At 36.5% G+C, this 16,964-nt stretch overlaps 1 protein-coding gene across 10 annotated transcripts in view; it reads right to left on the reverse strand.

Annotated features, from left to right (window-relative positions):
* NFIB (nuclear factor I B) overlaps positions 1-16,964 on the reverse strand; it is a 235,712-nt gene that overhangs the window by 71,380 nt on the left and 147,368 nt on the right. For all 10 annotated transcript variants that reach the window (XM_027105870.1, XM_027105874.1, XM_027105880.1 and 7 more), the window contains one exon: positions 198-266. In XM_027105870.1, coding sequence (XP_026961671.1) covers positions 198-266 — 69 coding nt within the window. The remainder of the gene's footprint in view (positions 1-197; positions 267-16,964) is intronic.

Raw genomic sequence — 16,964 nt, forward strand, 5'->3', positions numbered from 1 at the left:
AGAAAGTGTTGATTTAAATGCAAATATTTTAGAAAACCAGACAAAATATGTTCACTTCTGATTTCATCAAAAGGTCAGAGATTTAAAAACTCAAATTCTCCTAATACACAGTTCTCTTCATACTGTATTTAAGGTTCAAATATAAAATATTTTAAATCATACTGTATAGTTAAATAATAAGAAAAGAGTTTACTTACTTCTGGATACCCTCACAAGTTCTGATACATTGAAGACTCCGGATTTTACAAAACTATCCTCAAGGTATCCTGAAAATAAACATCAAGATGAAAGAGATCAACATAAGCAGGAAGCAAATAAATGATTAAACACTAGAATTTGTTCAAGTGTTTTAAACCAAAGGTTAGAACAAAACCCAAGTATGCTTACAACGAAGAACTGTAAAAGCAAAACTCTTGTAAAATGCAAACTGGGTCCGTTTAAACAAACGTTTAACCTTTAGAAGCTAAATAATCTCTCAGGAAAATTTTTTAACTTTCCAATGGTACAGGGCAATTGGTATGGTTTTATTTGCCACTGCCCACGCATAGGGAATGAAGGTTCAGAGGCCCTCAGATCGGTAGCACCTGGTAGACTAAAGTCCATCCATTAAAAAAAAAAAAAAGAAAGAAAGAAAAAGGAAAACCACAGCCACAATTAGCACCTTGTTGGAATTACTCCAAAGATCTCTTGAAACCACTGTTCTTTCACAAATCCTTCCCCGATTAAAAAGTGAGTTGCTGTTACCAGCGCTCCCACCCTTGTTCCTGTCATGGATCACACAAAAGCAGAACCCGTACATACAGCAAATACTTTACACAGACCTATTTCTGTGCACCATTAATATACCTCACATGATTTCACTGCTTTCTCACCCTTGCTGCCACTCCCTAGGACTCCCTTCATGTCAAGAACTGGATCCTTTTTCTGGCGAATGTGGTGAAGCCAGACCTCCAGGAATGCCTCCTGACCCTTCCGTGACCTCCAGGTCTAGGGCCCACAGTAGCTGTGGGCCACGGGTCAGGAGCCTGAGTAAGTCAGACATGCTTGCTAGCTGGTCTAACTCTTTCCAGGACTGCAGATGGGGCCACCAGTCCTATCCCCAGGTTCTCATCCAGAAGAAGGAAGTGTAGTGAGGGTAAGGAGGGAGGGAACACCTTAGGTAGGAGGGATATGGCTACTCTCTGCTGCCCCAGGGAGAGAATAAGAGTGTGAAAATCCTCAGAATTAAAATGCTTCCAGGAAAAAACTCTAAATTCCAAGAACTGGCAATTTGGTTGGATGTTCCATAAAGCTTCAGGGCTGACCAAGAGATTAGATTCGGGGCAGGGATGAGAGAGGTCTGGGTGTTTTAGCAACATGGCTCACTCAAGTCAAAGAGCTGGGGTTTGACTCCTGACTACAGTTTGCCAGTGTGGCATCCTGGAATAATTAATCATAATAATTAATAATTCTAAATTAATAATAATAATAGTCCTGGAACATTTAGACTCTTTGTACTTCAGATTCCTCATTTATATATTAGAGATAATAAAATTACCTACCTTACATCGTTGTTACAAATAATAAGTGAGATAAAAATGTAAAACCCAGAGTAGGCGCTGAGTAAATGTTACCAGTAAGTTAGGATTGGCCTATGGAGTCAGCAATCACCCATACACTGAAATATGCACACTGAATTCCAGACACTCTCAAGTTATTTGTAAATCATCATTTAGAAATTTTACCAGAAAGAAAGCTACCAGCCCACTTTTTAACCATACACAGCATGAAAAGACAGAAAGTCATTCAATTAGCATATATGCCTCACTGCTGTGAATAAACAGGGGTGCTGCGTATGTCTGAACACTGTTTTATATCCATCCATCTACCTTCTTTAGAAATAGCAAAAGAATGAGAAGAAATTGTGAGATCTCAGTTGGTGATAAAACTCAGGTCTCATGTTAAGTCACTGCTCTGAAAAAGATATACATTTTTAAGAGGATAATAACAAAGTGTCCCCACTTGATGCAGCTCTATTTTAAGAAACGCCTACTTCGGCAATTAATTTTTCACCAGGTTGAATTCATTTCAGTGATTATTGAGAAATTTCCAGGTAGACAACATTGTACAAAGCCCTAAAAGCCACTGAGACATAAAAAGGACATTGACTCCCTTTGTGTGGCTGGAGACATGTGTTACATAAACATCTATTATGTTTTTAATTTTGATAGGTTATCATTGTATACAAAGATTTTTATTGCTTTTGTTGTTTTAAGCATAATAGATTATACTTTATTTTACATGTGGAAAACATAACATTTTATATATGACAAATACATTAAATACAGAGAACTTATTTATCATGACTACAGCCTGTGTGCTTAACCAATCAGACAAGATTATTTGTCCTTCCCCAACCGTACTCTGTAAAGGCCTGCCCTCATATCTTTCTAACGTAGCTGCCTCTGATCAGAAGGGCCCTCTTTCCACAGGCTCACCTCGCAGCCTTCAATGTCCAGGTCAACCACCATCTGCTCCATAATCTGCTTTTCCACCCTCCCCTCCCAACTCCTGTGCCACCTAGAAATAATCTCTTTCTTCTGTATTCACATAGCACCTAGTTTGTTCTTACTTTACATCACTTTGCACATTCAAGTTTACCAAGATAACTGTTTTCAAGCCTTTGTTTCTTCTTATTTGGGGGAGTGACTGGGTTTTGTTCATCTCTATATCTCCCTTAACAACTAACTCATCGCCCACATTACAGTAACTACGAAACGCTTGCAAAACAAATGTAAAGTTCAGCTTTTTGAAACATGGTCACAAATGAACACCTTAATAATTTTATAACAATGAAGATAAGGATAGCTTAAGATCGAAGGATAACTCTACTGACCCTTGTTATTTTCTGGAACTTGTTTGCCGAGGAGTTTATTTAAGCTTTTGGGCAAAACGGGAAAGCATAATGATTACAGTCAGATTATATCTCTGACTTTGTTGTGTAATTAATGTACAACTTTAGGCATGTAGTACAAAATAACTACCAAGGGACTAGAGGGGTTCAAATAGTTCACAAATATTTAAAAATCGATGAATGAGTGAATGAATAGTGAACATTTCATTTATATAAATTATTCCATGTGTAACACTTAATAACAATTCAATACATGGATATTATCTGAAGTTCATTTCCTTATCACTCCAATGAGTAGTTAGGACTCCATTTGCTTCTAAGTCATGCCCATTAAGATGGAGTGATGTGTGGTCCTGTCACGAGCCGAATCCTAAGGGAGGGAAGAGCCACCTCAAGGTAATCCTACCAGCAGGAAGACAGCAAGGCAGTCACACACAAATACAATGACCATCTCATAGAAAAGGGAAGGCAACTCAGAATGCTGAGGGTGCTTCTCCACTCCCTACCCCCAATTCCCCAAGTTCTAAGGAATTTGGATCTACAAGGAAAACGGAAAGATTTTACTAAAACTATGAAAGACATTGAAAATATGTCAGAACTGCTTTCGCACCCACTAGCCAAAACGCAACACCATAGGTCCCACTGGGCTCCACTCCTGTGTGGAGCACAGCGAGACTTCAGTACAAGGAGGGCTCCCAAGGCTAAGCGGTGACAATGACCTTATAGGAGGGGGGTGGGTGGGAATCAGGCGGCTGGGTAGCCTGGGAGAAGCACCTGAAGCAGATGGCTGCCCCCTTCATGCATCTTTGCACACAGCACAGCCTTTACAATGGACAGACATTACCCAAGATGAGGCGGGCTAAAGAAAAGAAACAGTGGATGACGCGGTACTTGGCCAGCTAATAGTCCTTGCTCACAAGCATACGAGAGAGTACTTAAGGACTCTGGCAAAATAACTGGAGAGGATCGTGCAGGGGGTCAGAAGCCCTGCTATACAATACAGAGGGTGACACTCAGCAAAATGCAGGTGCTTGCTGTTAACACAACCCCATGTGTAACCTCCAGGCTTCTGGGGCCTTCTAAAAACATGGTTTTCATGTGTTACATAGACCACTGTGAATCTAAATAGCTGACACAGAGGCCAAAGATCTTAAAGCAATTTGGAGACATTCATACAGTAAATTCCCTTCATCTACCAAAGGAAATATGACATCTCTGAGACAGAGCAGCTGCTTAATGGTTACTGAGCAATATTACACAACAGCTTACACCAGGAAGCAAAGAACAACTTAGCATTTATGTGATGCTGTATTTACACTACATGTATGCTTTTTAAAAAATAAAATTGAGTAGGAAATAAAGACCTCTGCAAACTGAAAATTCTCAAAGGCAATATCAAATTATATTATTTTACTGTTTTTATTTTTCTCTAACAAAAGCAACAATAAATCACTACTCAGAAGTTAATATAGTGTTTAACCTCCTTTACAAACAATAACAGAGGGATGCAATGGCATATCTAACTGTTAATATCTCAAATTATAATCAGCACCATTTAAATGTTAAACAACATTTACACAGAAAATCCAAAGGAAGACTGATAATGGCTCATTTTTATGGTCTACTGTGTTCTATTCTTGAAATTAAAAAAAAACACAGAAAGCAGTTATTAAATTCATGAAAGCTGTCTTCAAGTATTTGAAGGACTGTTAATGTAGATGGTGGATTAGACTTATTCTGCATAGTTCCAGGAACTGTTTTTTTGGCTCAGTAAACAGATTTGTCATCCAATAAGAAAAGTCCTAGAAAGGAACGTGAGACCTTGCAAAGGTAATAATAACCAACACATGCCAAGCTACTGCACTAAGATCTTAGAAAGCATGAATGCACATCATGCCCACAATTATCCTCAAGTTGTTACTATTTTACAGAATGAGGAAACCTGTGTCTACAAATATAGGGGGTTTCCCAGCGGATGTAAAGACCCCTCCACTGGATTTAAGAATTCTCACTTTGGGTAGGAAGTTGGATAAGAGCACTTCAAAAGCCCACTGCAACTCTCAGATTCCACTTTTTTACACGGCTGTTTTCCTGTTAGTTTTCTTGCATTGCTCAATTTGGAGAAAGAAGAGAACACTGGGTATCTCACAGGCATGCTCCAGCCCTAGGATTCCAATTGTTCACTTCCTTCAACTGAGTGTAAAAGATGCCTAAATTGTTTTGTTTATAGATGTAAAGGGGGAGAAGATAAGATTATTTCGGGCTTCCCTGGTGGCGCAGTGGTTGAGAGTCCGCCTGCCGATGCAGGGGACACGGGTTCGTGCCCTGGTCCGGGAGGATCCCACATGCCGCGGAGCGGCTGGGCCCGTGAGCCATGGCCCCTGAGCCTGCGCGTCCGGAGCCTGTGCTCCACAGCGGGAGAGGCCACAACGGTGAGAGGCCCGTGTACCGCAAAAAAAAAAAAAAAAAAAAAAAAAAAAAAGATTATTTCATACTAGCTCTTTGCCAATCTTCATAAGACTTCAGCTACCAAAACTAACCCATTGGTGATTTTTCTGGTAGGGGTGTTATAAGACAGGACTCTCCAGTTTTTCAACTGATCTGAACTGTCCATGGTTAAGGATGGAAACTGTGATTATAAAATAGATACACTAATCACCGCAAAGATAACAATTCTCTGCACAGAGACTGAATCTCAGCCTATAGCTAACATTTTAGTATAAATTTACAATTAAGTTTGTCCTTCAACATGAAATGTAAATCCCTGATGGTGATTGAAATGACCTGGTAGAGTCAGAATTTTTCTGACTTTAACACACTCTGATAGTAGTATATTAATATATTATTTATGTTTTTAAGTATTTCCTTCGAGTCCATTAAACTTTTCCTACATATATATAATATACATAAATATGGATTTTTATAAAATTGAGATTAAAATTTAAATAAATGCATATCCTGCCTTTTCCTAAGTAACATTGTATCTTTCCCTTTAGATTAAATACTTTTCCAAAAGCATGATTTTAATGCCTGCACCATATTATACTGCACGGCTGTATCATACTTTATGTGACCATTCTCCCATTGTTTGGCATTTTAGGTTATTTCCCAGTTTAAAAAATATTATAAACAGCACTGCCATTAACATCGTAGGACACAAATTTTTGTCAGCAATTCTTATGATTTCCTTAGGCTGGAGTTCCCAGAAGTGGAATTAGCGGGTCAAAGGACATAAACTCTTTTAAAGCTCTTGGTAAAAACTGTCAAGCTGCTTTCCATAAAGGTTTTTGCCAATTTATACTCCCTCAGGCACATCATGAGCGTTTCCATGTCACCACCCTGCTGCCAGGATTACATATTAGTCATATTAATGGGATTTGTTTTTAACTGTGGCAAGTTGATAGAGAAAAGATATCATTACATTAATGTTATAACTTTCATTTATTTAATTATAATAATGTCAGATATTTTCACATACATATGCATTATTTCTTTGAAGAGAACTTTCAAAAATATGTAAAATAGGAATAGTGCTAGCAGGAATATTTTATTCATAATGTTAATGAGAATACTTCTAGAGTTTCACAGTTAATAATTTTGGCCATTAATTGATGATTGATTTTTCCTCATCATCTGATATATTCGTTTATTCCTAGTTTTCTCAGAGTGTTTTTTAAAGTTTTCTGATCAGAATCGTTGTTGAGTATTATTAAATGTCTTTTTGGCATTGTGAGATTATCCTTTTTTTCCATTACAGCATTTTTGTTGTTACATATTACAAATTCTTAGATTAAATTATTTTTGTTGGTCCATGGAACATAGCTTTTTAAATTTACTGTTGAACTGATTTATTAACAGTTTTCTTCCAAATTCTCTATATGTAGTTGGGATACTTTTGTGGGAATCTTTGTATTTTATTTGCCAAGTTTTCATACCAGGGTTATATGCATGCTTCATAAAATGGTTTGGATGACAGTCATTATTTTTCATTAAAAAAAAAAAAGTTGAAAGTTTGGAAAAACTCACTGGTAAAATCATCTTTCCAGAATGTGTTTCAGAGAAGATTCTTAGACAACTCCAAGTGTTTCACGAAATTTGATCTACTCCTATTTTCTGATCTTGAGACAATTTTATGACATATTATTCAAGAAAATCAATTCTTACAGATTTTAAAATTTCTTAGCACAGATACTTTACAGTTTACTAAGTGGGCTATGTTTATTTTTACTATATTGAAATTATAATAAAATTAAATTTTATAATATCATCTTAAAATATACTACAATTAATATAATTATATTAAATTACATTAAACTATACTAAAAAATCAGCTCTGTCACTTACTATGTAAACTTAAGGCAAGTGAAGCAATTTTTCTACGTCCCCCCATTTCTCTTCTCTAAAATACCAGATAATCATAGTACCTGTGAGTCAATATGAAAGCTGTATACTATTTTCAAATAATGAGAGACATTTCATTTTAAAAGCAGGGAAAGGGAAGATAGAACTTCCAAATTAACAGCTAGGAAACAAAATACAATGAATAGGAACTTAAGAAAGTCAAAATAAGGACATAAGGTATAAATAAATGATTAAAGTAAAACAAGAGGAATAAAATCAAATATATCAATCATTATAACAAATGTAAGTGGACTGAATTATCCCATAAAGAAAGCATTAGATTAGCTTCAGCAAACAAAATCCAGCTACTTTTAAGGAGCATACTTAAGACAAAGTGAGAATAAGAACAAAAAGTTGAAAATAAAATAGTAGGCAGAGAAGTCAGGCAAATTCACACAAAAAGAAATCAGTGTCAATTAGCAATGGTTTTAAGATGGAATTTAAGATGAATTAAAATAAACAGGTTAAAGAACATTATGAATGACATGCACCAAACAATATTGTGGAGAAATGCACCAATACATGCACCAAACAAGGTATTGGTGCAGCGAACAATATTGTGGAGAAATACATAAAATAAAATCTAATAATATACAAGAAACTTGATAAAAATATAATTTTTATCACCAAACAGTATTGTGAAGAAATGCATAAAATAAAATCCAATAAGATACAAGAAACTTGATAAAAATATAACTATAGTGAGAACTCTGAATGCATCTTTTAGATTTGACCATGACTATTAGACAATTAGACTTATTTTTTAGAACGTGTCTTTTAGATTTGAATATGACTATTAGGCTATTAGACTTATTTTATATCATTCAAATACATCTTATACTCTGTTGGTATATCCATGGAAATTTTATAAAAATTGATCATGTCCTTGACCAAAAAGAAAATGTTAACAAATTCTTAAAAGTGGAGAATTTTTCAGGCCATTCTGTTTATCTTTGGCAAATAAAACTAAAAGTTAAAAAAAAAGTGACAATATCTTCTGAACTACATGAAAATTAAGAAAATAAGCCATGAATCAAATAGAAAATCAAAAGAAAAATTGTCAGCCATCTAGAAAGCAATGAAAAGAAAAAGACAAAAGAAAAAGGAAAATTGTTTACCATAAAAGAAAAACAGCAAAACAATCCAACAAAAATTCAAAAGGGAATTAAAGAGAAAAGCTGAAATTAATAAAATAGAAAAAAGAGGAATATTTGAAACAATGAAAGGAAAGATGATTCTCTGAAAAGACAAGCAAAACAGAAAAATCATTTGCAAGCTTCATTAAGGGAAAAAAGAGAAGGCAAAAATATACAACTACAAGAATAGAAGGGAGACATAACCATAGAAACCAAATGCATTAAAAGAATTATGAGAGATTAACACATACAACTTACTGACTGCAACTTTCAAAACTTAAAGGGGCAATTACTTACTAAAATAAAAGTAACCACAATTGTGCAAAGTGGACCCTGAATAGAACACTTACCTAGTGCAGTGGTTCCCAAAATTTGCTGATCATTCGAACCACCTGGGATTCTTAAAAAGCAATTTATGCGTGGCTTCCACTCCCAGGTATTCTGATTTAACTGGTATGGATATGACCCAGACACAAGGATGTTCTAAAAGTTGCCCAGGTGATTCCAATGTGCAGCAAAGTCTGGGAACCACTACGCTAGTCTCTTGTTATTCAAAATGTGGTCCCGGAACCAACAGCACTGGCATAACCTGGAAGCTTGCTGGAAATGCAGAAGCTCAGGCTCCACCAAGACCCTCGAAATCAGAATCTGCAGCTTAATGAGTTCATATGCACTTTAAAATTTGAAAACCCTAGAACAGCATAAAAAGGAATTTTTAAAACCACTTTTAAAAATGACATAGGTACAGATGGGTGCACAGCTGGATTTTATCTATCCTCTACCTTGCCTTCAAATTTCAGTGCTATTTACACTCTCCCAGGCTGTAGAAAATGGTAAGTTACCTTATGAAGCAGGCGCTGTCATAAGCCTTTATTAGGCCAGCAAAACTTAAATAACTAAACTTGGAATGTCCCTTATCAAAACAAAGCAAGCAAGCAACCAACCAAAGATCAAGCAAACATGTAAATGCAACTTCAGGAATCCTAAACACAGCGCTGGAACCGGCCAGAAGTCTCACCCTGGCAGTCCTCTGACTGTCTTCAGCGAATTAGGCCTCTTTCTAATACTAACTCGTTGGAACTGATGCACTTTGTTTAATGTATGCTGTCCTTTTTCTTTTTTTCTTTTTTTTTAGCTGCTTGTTTGGAACGAAATGAAATGCATATTGCATTGTATCCTTCCTGCTTGCTATTTTTTCTCTTAAGTTTAAAAGTTATGCATTGAAGATAAAGTATACTTAAGGAGAACTGTGCACAAGAATACCTATTAAAATAACTCCCATCAAGTTTGATGGTGTAACTTCAAGGGATTAACAACTAACTATTTTGGATGGAAAAAAAAAAAGAATCCTAAATAAAATTGAATATATTCAATTCATATATTCAAACGGAATATAACAATGTTACCAAAAAAAGGAACACTATTATCATTAGAGTTTATTCCAGGAATGAGTGCAGCTCACTATCAGGAAATCTAGCGATGTAATAGAGAAAAAACAAACAAACAACAGTAACAAAAAACAACAACACATGATCACATCAATTGAGGCTGAAAATGTACTTGACTCGGAGAAGAGAAGCAGGCTTCCCTAATAACAAATCTAAGCAGAAATAGAGATAAAAGCAAACAATAAAGACTCTTTAGCAAAACCAAAAAAAATTATACTAAAATGAGAAAATTAGTCTGCCATTCCTAGTTACCCAACCTCTTCAAGCCTCCTCCCCTTTTCAGTCCTTAAAAATGTAATCTGTAAATAAATCGGTCACAAAAAGGCAAACATTGTATGATTTCACTTAGATGAGGTATCTAGAGAGTCAAACTCATAGAAACAAAGGAGAATGGTGGTTGCCAGGAGCTGGGGGGAAGGGGGAAGAGTGAGGTGTTATTTAATGGGTACAGAGTTTCAGTTTTACAAGATGAAAAAGTTCCAGAGATTGGTTGCATAACAAAGTGAATAAACTTAACACTACTGAACTATACACTTAAAATGGTAAATTTTATGTCATATGTATTTTACCACAATTAAAAAAAAATGATCTGGAATTTGAGACCCAGAAAACTGTTATTAATTGCATATATATATATATATATACACACACATATATATATTCAAGAACTACTTTTTACTTTGGAGTTTATGTCTATAATCTTATTTACAATAATTACTTAGATATAACTTTCTATTTAATTATTATTCTCATTATCAGTCTACCGTTATTGCTATATTTATATTTATAACGATCAGTACATATCTGAGGACTTTCCTCATCCTAAATTTTTTCTTTTTTAATTTTGGTGCATAACTTTGTCAGCTGCAACAGGTTTTCAAGTAAAATTTTTACAAAGAAAATGAGGGACTATTTTTCAAGACCACAAATAATAAAGACTCTATTTCTATCACCTTTGACGAGAAATAAAATTCCTTGAACATTAAAAGAAATGCAGGTAACTTTTTCCTCTAGGATAATTACAAGATTCTTCTTTTTACCCATGAAATACAAAAACTGTAACAGGATAATATTTAGATATTATTACTATTGGCTGGATATGTTAGCCATATGAACCAGCATATTTAGATTATGTTTAGCTCATAAAAGTTTTCTTCATTTGTCCTTGATTCTATTTCTTTCCTAAATGCTCTGATTTCTCACAAAGAACACCTAAATAAATGCTAAATTTTCTATTCTCCCATCATAAACATTTTTCTCACCGTTTTTAACCTCTCTGTTCTTTTCCTCTGCTTTTGGAGCAAATATCTGTATCAGTGATTATTTCCACAGCATCAGTTCTGTTTTTTATTCTTCCAATCCAGATTTTAACTATATGAAAGCAGTTTTAGTTTTCTTGCTAGTCTTTTTTTTTTTTTTTTTTTGCGGTACGCGGGCCTCTCACTGCTGTGGACTCTCCTGCCGCGCACAGGCTCCGGGCGCGCAGGCCCAGCATCCATGGCTCACGGGCCCAGCCGCTCCGCGGCATGTGGGATCCTCCCGGACCGGGGCACGAACCCGTGTCCCCTGCATCGGCAGGCAGATTCTCAACCACTAAACCACCAGGGAAGCCCCCTTGCTAGTCTTTCTTAACTCACATGGTACTCTGTTCACTGAAGCTATTATTTTATCTGTTCATTGTTCATGTAAGTCCCTTTTTCTAAGCAAACAAAATGTTTTCTCTGAAATTTCTTCTAGTTCTTCATTTTCAAAGATATGTTCTTCTGGATCTTAATGACAGACCCTTTCCCTTGTTCTTCAGTATTTTCTCACCAAGGGCACAGTTGGTTGTTTTCTTTTTACTTACAGGGTAGTCTATCCAAATTTAGGGTTTTGCCTCAAAAAAGCATACTGTATTTTTAGGTTGAGATTGAGGGCTCTAGAACTGACATAATTGGATCTTATCATTTACTAGCTGGATAACTTTGATTAAATTACTTAATATAAATAAAGAGTAATAATAACCATAATAATGATGATAATAAAATAATAGTGGCTATCATTTATTCAGTGTTACATGCCAGGCTCTGTGATAAGCGCTTTAAACTCTATCTCAGTTCAATTTCCATACTTGCTCCTTTTTTTATTAATGACTGAATAAATACTTAAATTCTCTACCTCCAATTCTCATTTGTGAAATGGAAATAATAATCGTAATACTGAACTCACAGATTTGAGGTGAATATTAAATAAGAACGCTCATATGAAGTGCTTAGGGTTCAATAAATGATTATTGGTAATGGCAGTAGCTGTAGTACTAGTAACAGTGTTAGTCGAAGTTCCAATTCCGACCAATTTCTAGTGACTGTGGGTCTTTCATCTAATGAACCTCTACTATAAAGCGGTGGGCTCTTCTCACCCCACCCCTAGATATATAAGATCCTACCGAGAAGTACATGAAAACCCTTACTTTCTGGAAAGACAGATGGAAACAAGTTTACAGAGATCCTTATCTGTGGTGTTAGGAATTAAGACTCTAGCCCAGAGTGGAGAATTTTTGAAGGATTCCTGTTAGGAAATGGAATCAGACTGCTAGATGTCTTCCCATACTCTTCACTCCCTCTCTATAACCCATTTCCTAACCCTGTTGGTCTCTGGGTTTATAGCCTTTTAAATTGATATAGAAAAAGCTCTGAACCTAGGGAATGATAATGGGGTGTAATCAAACTTTAATGTCTATAATTTCTCAAGGAATCAACACTGCTATCTTTCATGAGATAAAAGATAGGAAAACCACCACGTTTTAGATTAAATCCCACTACACTGGTCATATAGTTATGGGGTAAGTCTCTGAGATTCTAATAAAAGGCTCTCCTTTAGTCTCAGTTTTAGTGTGCTTAGAAAAAACTTTCAAGGTTTTACATATACTCATGGAAGTTTTAGTGAAGAGTTGGGAGAATATGAATGAGAAGTTAAGCCAGAAAGGTGGACTTTATACTAGATAGCTAATGATAATTATTTTGCTGTATGCCTAAAAAGACCTGGATTTAAATCTCACTACTCTTAAGTCAAAATTCTAGCAGCCTTTTTTTTTTTTTTGGTAGAATTTGACAAGCTGATTCCATTTACGTGAAAATACAAAGGACCTAAAATAATTTTTTAAAGTTATTATAAACACTTATTATAAATAAGTTACAGAAATCAAGAAGAAACTTGGTATTGCAAAAGACAGACATAGAGATCAATGAGATGGACCAGAAATAGACACATAAATATATGGCTATGGATATTTGGTAAGTGTTTATTCCCTTCATATATATATGTGTGTGTGTGTGTGTGTGTGTGTGTGTGTGTGTGTTATATATGTGTATATACATATATAATATGTATATATTATATATAATAGGTAGATATGCAATTTATTCTGTCAATTATACCTTAATAAAGTAAAAATAAATAAATTACCTCCTTAACCTATAAACAGTAGTCTCGAAATTTTCAGAAATCAGTATTTCCACATCACAAAAAGAATCACAAATGAATAAGGAACAGTCAATGTAATCAGGAAAAGTTTTGAAAATAATGACTTCCATTACATGCAATTTTTGCTACTTCTAGAAAGCTACCTTACCTGTTTCCACATTCATAATCATGCAGACGCTAGGAACATTTTGGTACACTCACTAAACAGAAGCAGAGAACAGCAAACAGGACTTCGCTATAATTCATTTGACTGGGAGAAGAGAACTGGATCCATCTAAGACTGGTATTCTAAATCAGTAATCATATCAGGGCACTGCAATTCTCAGTCTGATACGTCCCCACAAAATTCATCATCAGACCATGCTACATGAGTTAGGAGTTCAGAACATCTCCGAAACAGTCATATCTAGGGTGTGGTGTACCTACAGGGCAGAAGCAGCCCACCATAACTGTCTCTATGAACCACCCTGCTTTTCCTGACTTAGGTCAGGTTCTGGGGCTGGGGATGTAACCTCAAGAACAAGTTACGATTGATTTAGCCTACTGTAGGTCTAAGCCTCTATTTCATAAATCTTGAACACTGCTGAACCGTCTCTGGCCAGGCATTGCCTTAGGTACTGGGTTTACAAATAGAGTTATACAGTCCTCACCTGAAGGTGTTCAGAATCCACTAAGTGAAAAAGACAAGTAAATTGTGATATAGGTGCCGTTAAAGCTGTAAAACTGTACTACAGACAGGGTCTGGAGAAGTTTCACTGATAAGGTGTCAAGGGGGTACATGCATTCTAGGCAGAAAAACAACACAAAGACATAAAGGCTAAGGCTGGATGCAAGGTCCACGTGGGCAGTGGAAGGGCAAGGAGAGAAGGCACCATGAAGGGCTGTATTAGATGCCATGGAAAGATTAGGCTTAGCCTAGAGTGGGAACCTTTGACACAGATAGGGGAGGGGAATGAAATAATCAGACTTGCACATTCTGAAGATCACCAGATGTATCACAGGGATAAAGACCCAAGGCAAAAATACCAGGTACAGAAATTAGGAAAATTATTAAAATAATCTAGGTGCTCTAGTTAAAAGGAGAGCATGTCAATATTTTTTAAAATAACACATTAAGATTCAGCACTTAAAAAAATATTTTGCCTTCCTCATCTGTTATAAGAGTAACCCCATCAGTGGTCTTTCCTTGTCTCTCCACTTGTCTTCCTACATGCTCTCTCAAAAACCCATGGACACTCCATGGTTCACCAGTCAACATTATATACTTACTTATTTAGAAAACACTGCTCGGCTTGAAAGAATTCAATTCAGAAGATGACTACAATCCAAAATACGAAATTTTGAAACTAAAAATCCACTACACTTACAAAAGTGCCACAAAATAAACAATGGAGCCAGTATCTTACAATAAATCACATCACTCGCCATTGGTGTCCGTCAGTGGCCTCTGTACCTCACCAGAAAAAGGGGCTCCACTGACGCAGACTGCAGCTCGTTGAGAAATGCACATGTAAACTCTGTATCATTTGCCACGTGACTTCCTGTGCCAGGGCTCCCTGGGGCCTCTTCCTTGATCTCCTGAGGTCTCTAAGCCCCAGACAAACCCTCCAAATCTCAATCTTAGCCCTGCGTCCCAAACCCTTTTCTCCTGATGGCTCATAAGCACTTTAAAAAAACCATTAAAAAAATTACAGCTTTATTGAGATATAACTCTCATACCCTTTTAGAGTGCACAATTCAGTGGTTTGCAGTATATTCAAAGAGTCGTGTATCTAATTCCAGATCATTTTCATCACCTTAAAAAGAAACGCCATACCCGTTAGCAGTCATGTATCCATTTCCCCCAACATCTCCAAACCGCTGCCTTTGTGGATTTGCCTATTCCAGACATGTCATATCAATGGAACCATACAATGTATATATTTTAAAAATACATCATGTCACTGTTTGTTTCATGTCATTAACAAGTGCACATGATGATTTTAATGATGATAAGATCAAATCTGAAAGCCAAGTGGTTTTTCTGTGTTCTTCCTCCTGAATGCCTTGGGGAAATGAACATGCTCAGGTATGGAATAGGGGTGGGGAAGGGGATATCTCTGTTGGAGTCAAGAATTAGAAATATTTCAGTGCAAACAGGGAAGTGTCCCTAGTTCTATTACATAAAATAAAATGAAAGAGTGCAAGACCACTGAAGACCAGCACACAAGTTAAAAGACCCAAAAAGACCCAAAGTTATAACAACTTTGAAAACCAAAACCTGATTTTTTTCTTAAATTCTATGACCACCAATGATACTATTAGGTAAAAGCCAACATGAGTCAAATTACCACACAAAAGTACTTGCTGACCAAAAAAAAAAAAAAAAAAGTACTTGCTTAAGTTACTTGATACCTTGATACTTTCTGATAGTTATAGAAAAAGAAAAAAGAAATGAGATTTTAGTTGATCTGCCTAATAAGTTGAAAACACATTTTTTAATCTTGTGAGGTAGAAACAGATGAAAATCTAGGTAGCTAGATATATATATGTATCGACTTAGCATTTTATTCTGCTTGCAATATACAAATTGATCCCTCTTTCCAAGCATGATGCTCTCATATGCAAGGTGGGGTCCCCTGGGTGCCTTTGTACAGGACGATACTTCCAGCAAGCTTAGCTTCTGCAGAGTTCAGTGATTTTAACTAGCCTGGAGCAAGTCCACTCTCTCTGTGATATCGAACAATCCCAGCTTTCCAGCTGTGAGAAGGAAAATGCTTTGCATTATTAAATTGTAGCCATATGCTACAAAAGCCGACCTTGTAAATATGGAGAGGGAAAAGAATTTAAATTGAGAAGAAGCTTCAGATGCAGGCGGTCATTGTAAAAGGAACCTGAGATACTTGAGTGAAAGAACTACTCAGGGTAGCAGGCACAGCCATAACCTAACCTAGGCTAATTATGAGGGAGACCTCTTTTCACACAGGGACTCTCACCCTCCCTGTGGGCAACTTAGGCACTCAGCAAAAAAAGAAAAACACGTGACAGTGATGCCTTCCAAAATTTAACAAACTGCAACTTATTTAGCTGCGAGACCTCTTGAAAGTTTTCTGGAACTAGGTGCAGTATAAATTAAGGGCCTACATCAATGTATTAAATTTTCACTTGGACTCTATGTTACCACGTGATGATGTCATTTCAGATAGCACAAGATCATTCTATGCAGTTACAAAGTGAGGAAACAGGAAAAACAAAAGCTTGAATAACTAGCTATAGCCCAAGAACTAGTCATTTCTCTCACAGCTTTGTGAAAGGAGGGTATATCTTAGGTTTAAATTACACTTGTGACTGTGTCCCAAGTGAGCCCCTGACCTGTGCAAATGTAAAGTACATGAACCTCAAAAAAGGGAACGGAAAGCAAGATGGAGGCCACTGAGCTCCAGCGACTGCAATAACCTGGCACTGAAGCCTCTTCCTTCATTCCTGCCCTGATCCCACAGCCTCAGAAACTCAGCTGCCATCTCTCCCCAAGCTCATTCCCACTGAGGCAAGGGTCACTCAATAGGCCCCTCCATCTCCTCTCCTCACCCCCTGTCCACTGCCCCTTGTCCCGGCAGCCACAGCTATTAAAACTGCCCCCAGGGA

The sequence above is a fragment of the Aethalodelphis obliquidens genome, unplaced genomic scaffold, assembly GCF_003676395.1.
Source record: "Aethalodelphis obliquidens isolate GAN/ISIS:26980383/991018 unplaced genomic scaffold, ASM367639v1 scaffold7, whole genome shotgun sequence".
NCBI classification, from domain to species: Eukaryota; Metazoa; Chordata; class Mammalia; order Artiodactyla; family Delphinidae; genus Aethalodelphis; species Aethalodelphis obliquidens.